The sequence below is a fragment of the Arachis duranensis genome, chromosome 9 (genome assembly GCF_000817695.3).
Source record: "Arachis duranensis cultivar V14167 chromosome 9, aradu.V14167.gnm2.J7QH, whole genome shotgun sequence".
Classification (NCBI taxonomy): Eukaryota; Viridiplantae; Streptophyta; class Magnoliopsida; order Fabales; family Fabaceae; genus Arachis; species Arachis duranensis.
Window position 1 is genome coordinate 113,408,212 of NC_029780.3, and position 12,185 is coordinate 113,420,396.

Consider the following 12,185-nt stretch of genomic DNA (forward strand, 5'->3'; position numbering starts at 1 on the left):
TAAATTTGATTTTCTTGTCTTAATGTCTCATGACCCATGACCAATAAATATAAAGCCTTCTCTTTTTGGGCAAAAGCTTATATGTCATTGTATGATAGAAACAATGTGAAAAAAAATCATGATTATGCCGACTATTTACAAAATCGTTATTAGCCTTAGCACTTAGCATTCATAATTAAACAGAAATTTGCAAAATATTTAAAAAATATTAAATAAAAAATTCAAAACTACAATTGTCAATTTATTATATTATTAACATCAATCTACTCGCACATCTTAGAGGCTTGATATTTTTTATTTTTTAACTATATATTTTGCTCTTACATGTTATGGCTGTTGTTAATTTAACTTAAATAGTATGGAATGGACTAAATTGACTATTTCTAATAAGTTGACCGAACTCAAAATTACATAGTTGATGATAAACAAGTTTAATGAGTCATTGTCATGTTACATACTGCCTGTCAAGAATCCATTGTGCTCAAAAGTTTTGTAAGACTAAGTTAATGTGACGTGTACCCTTAGGGAAAAAAAACATAGAAGTATATTTTGTTTTGCATAAATATTATATAAATATTTAATTAATGATTATTTTTAGCATACTTATAACAGAATTATTTTGTTAGGTTACTCAAAAAACTATGTGTGTGTTTGGATTAAAGTTGGCCAAACTGGAGTTTGAATAAAAGTGATTTTGTAAAATTGATTTTGGATAGAAGTGAGTTTATCCCAACATGATTTATGTTTGGCAATTTTATACTAAAATTGATTTTGATAAAATGAAATTGTTTAGATAATATTAGTTAAAATCACTTTTAGATAGATAATTAGTTAATTTTTATTAAATTAAAAATAACATATAAAATAATATATTTTAGTACTTTCTATGAGTACTCTAAGTAATTTTATTTTGTTTACTATTTTAGATTCTAATTTTTTACTAATTATGCTTTTATTATTATTTATAATTAATTTTTTATTTAATTTATCATTTTCAATAGGAATAATAATACATATTATAACAAATTAGAATAATAAACAATGAACAAGAATTATAATAATAAATTTTATAATATCAAACAAAAAATATTCTATAATTTTATTAGTACTTTTAGTATTCTTTTATTTATTATTAATTATTACTTATGATTCCATTGTTATGTACGATTAGTTTTTTATTTACTTTATCATTTTTAATAAGATCAATAATTCATATTATAATAGAATTAAAAAAACAAATTTAATAAAAAAACTAAAATATAAAAAAAATTAAAAATTGAAAAAAAATTAAAATATTTGAAATGACTTGAAACAAATATAAAAATTCTTTTGGAAAAAATCAATAATGATCATCAAAGGTGAACTCCCGTTGGAGTGAACGCAGAAGCAACAATTTTTTGCTTCCAGTAAACGCGCTTTTAAGCTGCAAAATCACTTCTGCAAAAAGCAGCGTTCAAAGAACTTCAACGCACTTTTATCTTCTCAAACGGGTTTGTCAAACACACCCATGCCTAATTTTCTTTTTCCGTTTTAGGAAAATAATAAGACAATTTTTTTTCGAATTATTTTTTTTTTCAATAAATAAAACGAATTTAAGAATAAGAAATGTTTGGTATGTTGGCTAAGACCTAAGAATAAGCAGGTACAAGTTAGAAGCAGAAACGGTAGTTAGGGAAGGCGTGACACTTTCAAGTTTCGGGAACCTTCTTCAAGGGTTTCATTCCAAAACCCTAAAATATTTTCCCCAATCACTTTTCTCTGTGCCTGTAAGCCCTTTCATCTTCACAAGGTTTTTCCTTTCGCCCTCTTTTCAATTCATTCATTTCTAAATTCTCGACATTTTCGATTTCGGTGCTTCAGGGATTAAGGGAGCTTGTTTGAGACTCAAGAAAACTGAGTGAGTTATTCAGTGATGGCGGGCAAAGAAGAGAATCGAATATTCGTCGGAGGATTGTCATGGGACGTAACGGAGCGTCAGCTCGAGCATGCCTTTGGCCGTTACGGCAAAATTCTCGAATGCCAGGTACCTTCTCGTCTATTCTCACCAATTTTCCATCTCTTGTTTTCTTCACCTGTAAAAATGTGCAGCTTTCTTTTTTTTGGATTTATATATATATGAAAAAAAGAGCTCGATGCATGTACTTCTTAAGTAAGTTGTGTTATAACTGTAGTAATTAGCAATTGTGAAAATTATTTTTTTTCCTGGTTGGGCAAATGTCAGATTTGCATTTTTCTCCACCCCCTTCCTTTTTTTTTTCAAATTATTATTACTATTGCTATCAGAATTAAAGGTGCAAACGAAAATTTCCTGTTTGACTTTTTCGTTGCATCAAGTAACTTTTTTGAAGATAAAAAATCATATATATATATATAAGGAAAAAACCTTTGCAGTTTGATTCCATTTCATCGCAGCTCATAGTATGGTATAAGCTTCATTGATTGTACTGATTTCTATTAAGTCATAAAAGCATCACGGATAGGTTTAGCCCTGTGCTGATGAGGTCCACAAGTAGTTGATGATGGGGACTGGGGGTTCTGTATTTTATGGATTGAATTTTTTGGCTCAGCAAACTAAATTTCAATCTTTCTATGTTTGTTTTTTCTCTCCTTTTTTTCAGAGGATGATTCTTTGCTTCTTTTCCTTGTCTTCTTTGAGCTTGGGTTGTGAATCTTGTGATCTTTGAGATGCTATAGGTGACACTTTAAAAAAGATATTTTTTTCCCAGACTGATTTTGGCATCGCTGAAGCACATTTTCATTTTCCGATAAAATAATAAATTGTGGTAAATATAGAGCCCAAGCTGGAGATTGATATTTCGTTGGGATATGTGGGTTTCAGTACAAGGAAGGCAGCCAATCAAATTTATGTTACACCTGTCTACTATATGGCAGAAAGATGTTGTTTGTGCTGTCTTAGTATTCCTTAGTAAAACCTGTTATGATTTGCAAGAGATATTTGGTGGTAAGGTTGGAATGACAGCTAGAGGAAGTTAATACCTCAGTATGCTTTTTTGGGGTCTGCTTTGTTATATTTGTTTATGCATGGCTTATAGATAAATGCCTATTGAACTGAGAGAAGTATGGCATTTGGCCTATAGTAATACATTAAAGAGAACTGCTTTCCTGTCTTGAAATGCATCATGCCTTCTCCAATAGGCAATAACCAATATATTTTACATTTCAGAGTATATAGGACCATTAGTTGGATTTTGATTGTACGATGCTCAGTAGATTGGTTAAAGTGATTGTTTAGTTAGTTCAAGAAGTCTTATACATTTGCTTCAGCCACAATCCAATATTGTTGCATCTTTGGCGGTTTAGGGTACTTTCTCAGCCAACATGATGCTCAGTTGTTTGGAAATTGTTGGATCGAGTTGGTGGTATCACTCATGTGACACATGCTATATGTGGATATCATCTTACGCCACCAAAAGGTTCTGCATCATTACAGGTTCTGTGGGAACTTAAGTGTTGTAGAGCTCAAATGTTTCAAATTTGGAGCATTGGTATCATTGACAATTGCTGCTCAGATAGTGGGCTTCTCTCATGATAAGATTTTGTATTTCACCAGCTGATCTGCTTGTTATAGTTAACAATGTTGAAGGTTGAATGAATGAATTTCAGTTTTCTTACTTTCTCCATTGGTATAGGGTCTGTGGGTTGGACAAATTTTATTTGATTTTGAATGGTCCTTCTTTTGTCAGTATACTTTTAGTTGAAGAATCCGAATCTGCATAAGAATGGTTTTTCTTCTAGAACGCTGGTTTTGTTGGATCAGTCAACAAAGAGGCAGAAGAGCAGAATTAGGGAGAATGTTAGGCATATAATCGTGGTATACCGAATATGAGGAATCTGTCTTACATGTTGCTTGGCATTAATTCTGCATAAGATGGATTATTTGTTGCATCTGTTGAGATGGATAGATCATTGAAGTTAGCTGAATCAATTAAGAAGTAAAACGTGAAATCATGATCTCCATAAGGAATGCTGTCAAATTGTCAATGCTAAGCCTTCTTGCGTGTCGTCTTTCAGAAATTTGGAATTCTTTTTTGGTGAGAGATTTGTGCTGGAAGAGATATCAATATTCACTGTAAAACTGGATTTGTGGCAGAATGATCTGGTGATTGCTGAAGAGATAATAGCACCTTGATTTTCATGATATACTGTTCGTTTGTGGCTGCATATTGTATTGTTAGTTCTTCTAGTTCTGAGTGAGAAATAATAGTGTTAATATAATACAGCAATTTTATCAAGTAACTCCGATGCTATATTCAGAGGTGGGGAATTAGATTGTTTAAATGTCTGTCGATGAAGTCATGACCAGTATGGAATATGCTGAAATTCTAGCTCACATTGTGGAAGTAGTTGTTGTAAGAGATATTTGTGGTAATAAAATGGGCTTGGGATCTCTCTGAATTGCTTAGCTCTATTGAAAAACATTCTGATGCTTTAACAATTTGACAGAGAAAGTAAGTTGTCTGGTTATAACCTGTTCTTTTTCTTTAAATAAATGCTGTTTGAATGCATTGCATGAATAAAATATTGAAATTTTATTTCTGCAATTGTATGTTATCCTTTCATGTATGCATAAAACTTTAAAATATGAAGCAATTTGTCTTTCTTGCATGACTATTCATTGTTTTGGCATCTGAGTTTGGTTGTTGGTGAGGGATTGTTTGGCATTTATTGACTAATTTAAGCCTTGAATTGAGATCAACCTTGTCGATGACACTTTTGTTACGGGTTGTGAGCATATACCAGCCATTAGTGGATGGCACCCTTGAACAATGTATATCAACAAGGCTACACTTTTCAATATAAATGTTGCATAACTGTTCAATCATGATTGTTGAATTGCAATCATTAAGTACAATAGTTTATATCATCTTTCAGGCAATTTTGCTAATTAATTTGGGAAAATGTGCCTGTATATTTTGCTAATTATTCGTGGTGGTAGAATGTACCATACCAATGAAGATTAGTTGATAGTATACTTTAACATACCTTTCCTTGTTCACTTACTGTTTTCCATCTTTTGTGCTCTTTTCATGTTTGTATGTTGTGGGTATATTTTACTGGTTTTCTAAAGAATTCTGTTTGAATGAGTTGCCTTTTATATTCTGGACTGTATACTAAATGTCTATATCAACTAGGTGTTTATTTTACTTGCACAAGCCTGGATAAACTTACGTTCCTACTAGACATGTTCTGGATATGCTAAATTTTATCATTTTGCAAGTCGCTTTCATTAAATACTGTTAGCATTACCTGTACATATTGCTTTTGCTTGGCATGAGGTTTCCAAGTGGTTCTTCCTGTAGATTATGATGGAAAGAGATACAGGCCGTCCACGTGGATTTGGGTTCATTACATTTGGAGACCGTAGGGGAATGGAGGATGCAATCAAGGAAATGCACGGACGAGAAATTGGTGACCGCATCATCTCAGTAAACAAGGCCCAGCCCAAGATGGGAGGTGATGACGTAGACCAAGGTTACAGAAGTGGCTACTCATCAGGAGGTAGAGGAAGCTATGGAGTTGGGGACAGGGTTGGACAAGATGATTGCTTCAAATGTGGGCGTCCAGGGCACTGGGCCCGAGATTGTCCTTTGGCAGGAGGTGGCCGCGGCCGGGGTGGTAGTTCATTTCCCTCACGCCCTAGGTTTGGAGGTGCTGGTGGTGATCGCCTTAGCGGTGAACGTGATCGATACCTTGATGATCGCTATGATGGTGGACGTTATGGGGATAGGGATCGCTTTGATTCCCGAGATTACAAATATGGAAGTCGTGATCGTTATACTAGTGACAGGTATACAAGGCTAATGGTTATTATCAAATTACTTCTTTGGTTCTTTTGATCTAGTTTGTAAAACCAACTGAATAATTGCCATTTCATTTCGCATTCCTTGTCTTTGAATTGATAATGTGCCATTTACTACGAAGGCTTTCATTGCATCGAGAATCTGAGATTTGGTTAGATCATTGGCAATAGCCTTGAGTTGTAGTATATATATGCATTCTATCTTGATTTCGTTCCTTTAAAACTGTAGGTATCCAACTAGTGGAGATCGATTTGCAAGTGATCGATATGGAGGAAGCTCAGATTACGCGCAAAATGGTTATGGCAAAGAAAGAGGTTATGACCGGTATGGTGGTCCACGAGGTGTTGGTGACAGGTATGGAAGTGGAATAGCAGCTCGTGACGAAGGAAGGAATTATAGGGGCAGGCCTGGTCCGTATGATCGACCAAGCAGGGGTGCTCGCCCGTCGTCATTTGACCGCTACTGATCGTGCCTTTTGGGGTTCTTGTGAGAAACGCAAATGCTGGAGCATGATTAGGGAATTAGTTGTCGTTGTTAGATGACATTGAAGTTTCAAGGAAGGCCTAGATTTTAGCTTAATCAATCAATAGATTATGATGGTATGTGATAGTTTGTTTATTCATTAAGAACTTGCAGATCCCTTTTCAGATATTCCCCTCATGAGCCTGACTCTATTCGGTTTCTTTTCAAATGCAACCAAGCATGAACGGTGGTTTTACATCTTTCCAAATTCTTGGTGTTGGTGCGTTGTGGCTGCTAAATTATTGTGGTATTGATTATGAAGTAGGCGTGCTAACTGCTAAACAACTAAACAAGGGCAATCTTATCATCTTGTTTTATTGAAATTTAACACTTGTGTTTATAAATGTATGTTTGTACCACTCAAAATAAAATGTACGTCTCATTAAGCTGGAACATGGTTGCTTTTAATACGCCACCACTTATTATTTTTTCTCTTTTAAATAGACGTAGTGAAAGCCAACGAAAATTTATAAATTAGTATCGTGTTTATTTTGTAAGACAGTTCTTCATTCTGTTTAAATTGATCAACGCCGGATAAAAGACTGGTTGTTATTTTTAAAATAGGGTAAACTATCAAAAATATATTCAAATACACTCAAATTTTGTTATTGACAAAAATATTTTTAAATAATTTAAAAATGCGATAAACATATTCAACATTAAATATGTTTTATCAAAAAATGCTTTAGAGATTGAATTTTAATGCTTTTTTTTGTAAACGTGATTTAAAAAAATGAAATATTTTTTTTTGTTAAAATTTGGTAATTTTTTGTTAAGTATATATTTTTTGTGATTTTTTTAAATTACAAAAAAATATAGTTAGCGAAAAATCACTAAATTTAAAGAGTAAAAATATATTATTTTTCTAATCTGATTTTGTAAAAAATTGTATTAAAATTCAAACTCTAAAATATTTTTTAAAAAATACATATTTAATGTTAGATATTTTTGTCATATTTTTAAATTATTTGAGTACATTTTTGATAGTTTATCTTTTAAAATATATATAACATTCTTTTAATAAATAATTTTTCCAACATATTGTTTTAATTACTAAATAGATAAAGAATTGATTAGTATTAAGATCATGTTTAAGAGAATTATTAAAATTTTACTCCTCTTTTACATACACAATGTCTTGAAATCATTCTAAAATAATTAATTGCATGCTTCTAGAAAATGTGAATGAAGAGAAATATGCGGTTAGGACTACTTTTATGTCAATCCTCATACTTTCAAAAAAGAATGAATATGACAAGAAAGACCCGTTTTACTATCCATTATTCGATGAGGAGTGTTATATTTTTCGTTAATTAAATAAATTTTAATTTTAATTTATTATATTTTATATTAATTATTTAAATTTAAATTTTAAATTTTTTTTTATTATTTTTTTAATAACAAATTAATTTTTGAAACGCTTTTTTATTTTTTTAAAACACGTTAGCCTTCGCGGTATAGGAGATAACAATGTTGATACAATTGAAAAACTCATCATGCATTTTTTTTAAGATAGAAAGCGAACGTTATCTTAGGATTGACGGTTGTACATCCTACGAAAATATTTCAAACTCATCATGCAATTTTTTTTTTCACTTACTACTAAAGACAAAAGCAAAAATCTCGTTACACATTGTAGAACAAATAATATAGAGATATGAAGGAAAATTAAAAAGCCTATGGTTTGTCGGTATAGTCCAACGTTCATGCTCCGGCCCGGCCTAAAGATTCGATTCGGTCTCGAACATTTTAGGAGCTAATTTGGTATGATTTTATTGGGTTTAAGATTGAGTAAGAATTTCAAAAATAGACCCGATTATTATTTTAGATCCGGTTCGAAAAATTGCTCGGGTCACCCAAACTCGGTCCGATGATCCGGTCATCATACATAATTAATATTTTATATTATTAGTGATGAATGATAGCTATTTTTATGTGAAATTTTAGTATTGTGAACCTTAATATTTTGTGTTATCAGTCATTATAAGACTATAAATTAATGTTTTATGTTTAAAATGCATAAGATTTTAGACTAATGCATAATATTGTGTTATTTGTATTGATTTAAATATTTGGTGTTATTAAACAATATTAGTATTGATTGTGGTTGTGCTTTAATTTTAGAGAATGGTTGGTTCTTATTATATTTTTCTAAATGAATTTTACCGTGTCAAATAATGGTTAGAGTTTTAGAAATTTAGATATTTTTCACATGCTAATTTACAAGAAGGTAATGTTAACGGCTCAGTTTTTATCCGATATAATCGCGGTCCGAAAATGCGTAGGTTTTATCGGATTTAGGATCGGATTTGGGTCTAACAAATAGATCCGGTATATATTTTGGGTCGAATCTGAGTCACTTCAAACTCAATTTTACCCGACTTATAAACACTCCTAATCTACACATGCTAAATGGGATCAAGTAGCTATATAAATCTACAATGACGTGACAAATTATTAGTAAATAAAAACTTAAATTTAGTCAACTTTACAATAATTAAAAGACATTAAATAATTTAATTAATTTAACTAAATTTTTATATAACTATTTTCGATTATTAATTTTTCACGAACTTGACTACACCTGAATTTATTAATATGACTTTGAAGTTTGATCTGCGACTTGCAGCCAGCCTTTGTTGAATAATGAATGGAAAAGATGATCTGCAGTATCGTTGACTAATTTGCTTCACTGGATTCTCTCCACTATCTTATTGACTTATTCTTATGCCTCTTCTCTTTTATATATTTTAACCAAGATAATAATTAAGGGAAGCAGAGTGAAGAAGAGTGAGTGGAAGCAAAATGCAAGATTAATATTAATAAAATGTACAGAAAACAATCCTTAACTTATAGGTTTAACTATATTTTATTTTATATCTCCAAAAGTTATTATTAGTTACCTATGTGATGTGCTATGTTACTCACTCTTAATTTTCACAAAGAAGAAAAGAGTGATACCGATAATTCTCAAAATTGTGGTTAATAAATTAAAAACTGTGACCAAATGAGAAGTGACTGTGGTCTCTCATTCTTCGAAAAACATCATCCTGACTATTTTGGTGGACTTTGACTAAAGCTCGTTTTCTTACGATAGGTGATATATATAATTGAGTTGGTAAATTAATAGAACAAATTTTTTTTAATTCTTTAAATTAATATTATGAAATGTGGTCTCTTATCATATATTATAGAAATAAAAAAAATATATAAAAAATATCATATAATAAAAAATTACGCTTAATAATATTATTATAAAAAATATTTAAAAAATAAAANAATATTTAGATTAATTTTAATTTAATCTTTGACATTGCAAACATTTATTTTTATTTTAAAAAATTTTAAACAGATTTAATATTATTTTACCATTAAATTTGACACGAATAATTAATGTAGTAAGTTGCATATTGTTAACTCCTTTTTTTTTGTGTTAAAAAAAATAATTAAATTTTTTTTAACATTAATTGTAAATAAACTCTAGACTATCAATCAATCATAAATGTTTTAGAATTAAAAAAAATTTACATTTGTTATTATCGGTGGATCGATTTTATTGACATGTTGAAATATAATATTATTATTAATTAATACGTTAATTGTTCATATCAAATTTAATTATAGAATAATATTAAATTCGTTTAAAATTTTATAAAACTAAAATAAGATATTTAAAAACTTTTAAAATTAAAATTGTACTGTACCTCTAGAATTTCGAAAAAACTGACTTATACCTCGACACCACTCATTTCCTAAATAACAAAAAACGACTCAATCCTAACGGAATACCACCAACGATCTCGCCATGAGATCGGTTGTGAAAATCTCGGCTAAAGCCGATGACCCATTCAATACCAACTAGGCTATAAAACCGAGCATAGGACCAGAGCAAAAGGGATCATCAATCAAGCAACTCAGATTATATACTCGTTTTATCAAGTGATTTTTTACTTACTTGAGCGTCAGAGTCTCTTTTAAAGTTATCACGCTCGGGTCCGAGTTCACGAGGGTATTCCTGGTTCAGTTCGAGCTGCCGAACGCACCAAGATTAACACGAAGCCGACACATAGCTTGAAAGGAGTATCCTTGCAAGAACATTTGGTGCCCACCCTGGGGCCACGCCTCTTCCACGGTCTTCTCAAACCTAATGCCATTATCTTCGGTTGTTCTTTTCTTTTTCTTTGCAGAAATCAAGACATGATGGACCACTCTGTCACTCCTCAAGCAAACCCAACGAACGCTGAGCTCTTGGCCACTAAGGCTGTTTTACTAGCGGACAATCAGTGAATAGATGACATGTTAGCAGCTATTCATAACAAAGATGAGGGGAAAATGACCATAAGAAAGTCAACACCGATCCCCACGAAGAACAACAGTCAGAGTCAAATGCGAAGACAGGAGATATACCTGTCAATACTGAAAGACGGCGAAATGGCCCCTTTTCCAAAGAAATAATGAATTTTATAATGTCTAAAAATTTTACACTCCCAATGACCCTAACACCATACAAGGGGATCGGAGATCCTCAAGTTCACGTTACAAAATTCGAATCCATGATATTTCTTAACAGTGACACCGATCCCATCTTGTGCCGATCTTTTCCGACCTTTTTAGATGGAGCTGCTTTATTCTGGTTTTCTAACTTACCTGCAGGTTCTATATCCAGCTTCGATAAATTTGCCAAGATGTTCATAAATCACTTTGCAACGTCCAAAATCTACGTGCGAGATTCAGACTACCTCAGCATGATAATGAAAGGACAGTACGAGAGCCTGAAGGATTACATGACGCGCTTCACAGCGGCAGCCATGGAGATCCCTGACCTCAATCCAGAAGTGTAGTTGAACACCATCAAGAGTGGCCTCCGACCTGGAAAGTTCCAAGAAACTATAGCTGTCGCGAAACGAAAGACGTTGGAGGAGTTCCGAGACAAAGCGACTGGACAAATCCAAAATTTAATTCGTATACCAGGTTCAACACCAAAAGGGAGGACATCATTAAAGAGATACTACATAGCAAGTTAATAAAGCCACCGAACAAAACAGGAACATACCAATACCAGAAGTATTGCAGAGCTATAACACCACACCACAGTCCTCAACAAAAGAAAGCCCATTCTGACTAGTCCATGGCACATAATGCATGATCCCAATTGAACTCAACCAAGAGTCTACCCGGACTGAGTACTTTGATGAACAGTCCAACACAGAAGTCAGATCAGCTGGGCTAGATCTAATTGAAGAAGAGCGATGCTTAATGGAACTCAGACAACTAGCAATGCAAGCAACTATGCAAAAACAATACAACAAGAAAGTACGGCAAAGGACCCTTAAGGAAGGAGACTTAGTGCACGGCAAATTGAAGAAGTTCAGAAGCTGCCAGGACACAAGAAACTAGCTGCTAATTGGGAAAGCCCCTTTCGCATCTCCAAAGTCATTGGAAAAGGGGCATACTCTCTTGAAACAATAGAACGATCAACTCTCCCTAACACTTAGAACATTTTATCTTTAAAGATCTATTACAGTTGAATCTCTATTGCAAACATGAAATGGCCAGGTACTCTTTTTCCTGATCACGAGATTTTTATCCGTAAAGAGGGTTTTACTTGGACAGATTTTAACGAGGCCAACCAGTTCACACCTTTCTAAAAGGATCGTTTTCATGAACAAATAAATTTATCACTCTCCACCCAATTATCCATACTTCATAGATATCAAATCGATAATAACAAACCAACAAAACAAAGTTAGAAATTGTATTCATATATAGGCAATGACTATTCGAAATATTAACAATATTGAAACCGACTCTATACTTCGGACAAAGAGCTCTGAAAGGACC

General features: G+C 32.4%; 1 protein-coding gene across 2 annotated transcripts; it reads left to right on the top strand.

Moving 5' to 3' along the window:
• Window positions 1–1,618: 1,618 nt before the first annotated feature.
• On the top strand, window positions 1,619–6,552 carry LOC107467424 (glycine-rich RNA-binding protein RZ1B). Of its 2 annotated transcripts, none has more exons than XM_016086520.3 (4): window positions 1,619–1,766; window positions 1,861–2,023; window positions 5,322–5,809; window positions 6,051–6,552. In XM_016086520.3, exons 2-4 carry the CDS (start codon window positions 1,913–1,915, stop codon window positions 6,286–6,288), a joined length of 837 nt encoding a protein of 278 aa, XP_015942006.1. In that variant the 5' UTR covers window positions 1,619–1,766; window positions 1,861–1,912; the 3' UTR covers window positions 6,289–6,552. The 2 variants fall into 2 exon arrangements, with proteins under 2 accessions (XP_015942006.1, XP_052110083.1); XM_052254123.1 differs by lacking the exon at window positions 1,619–1,766 and adding an exon at window positions 2,619–4,469 and having other exon boundaries at window positions 1,879–2,023.
• Window positions 6,553–12,185: the final 5,633 nt, after the last annotated feature.

Excerpts from the sequence above, each read along its gene's own strand:
- LOC107467424 (XM_016086520.3), top strand. The coding sequence starts at position 1,913 with ATGGCGGGCAAAGAAGAGAATCGAATATTCGTCGGAGGATTGTCATGG. Across the intron at positions 2,024-5,321 it reads GCAAAATTCTCGAATGCCAG|ATTATGATGGAAAGAGATAC; the intron begins GTACCTTCTCGT and ends TTCTTCCTGTAG. Across the intron at positions 5,810-6,050 it reads GATCGTTATACTAGTGACAG|GTATCCAACTAGTGGAGATC; the intron begins GTATACAAGGCT and ends TTAAAACTGTAG.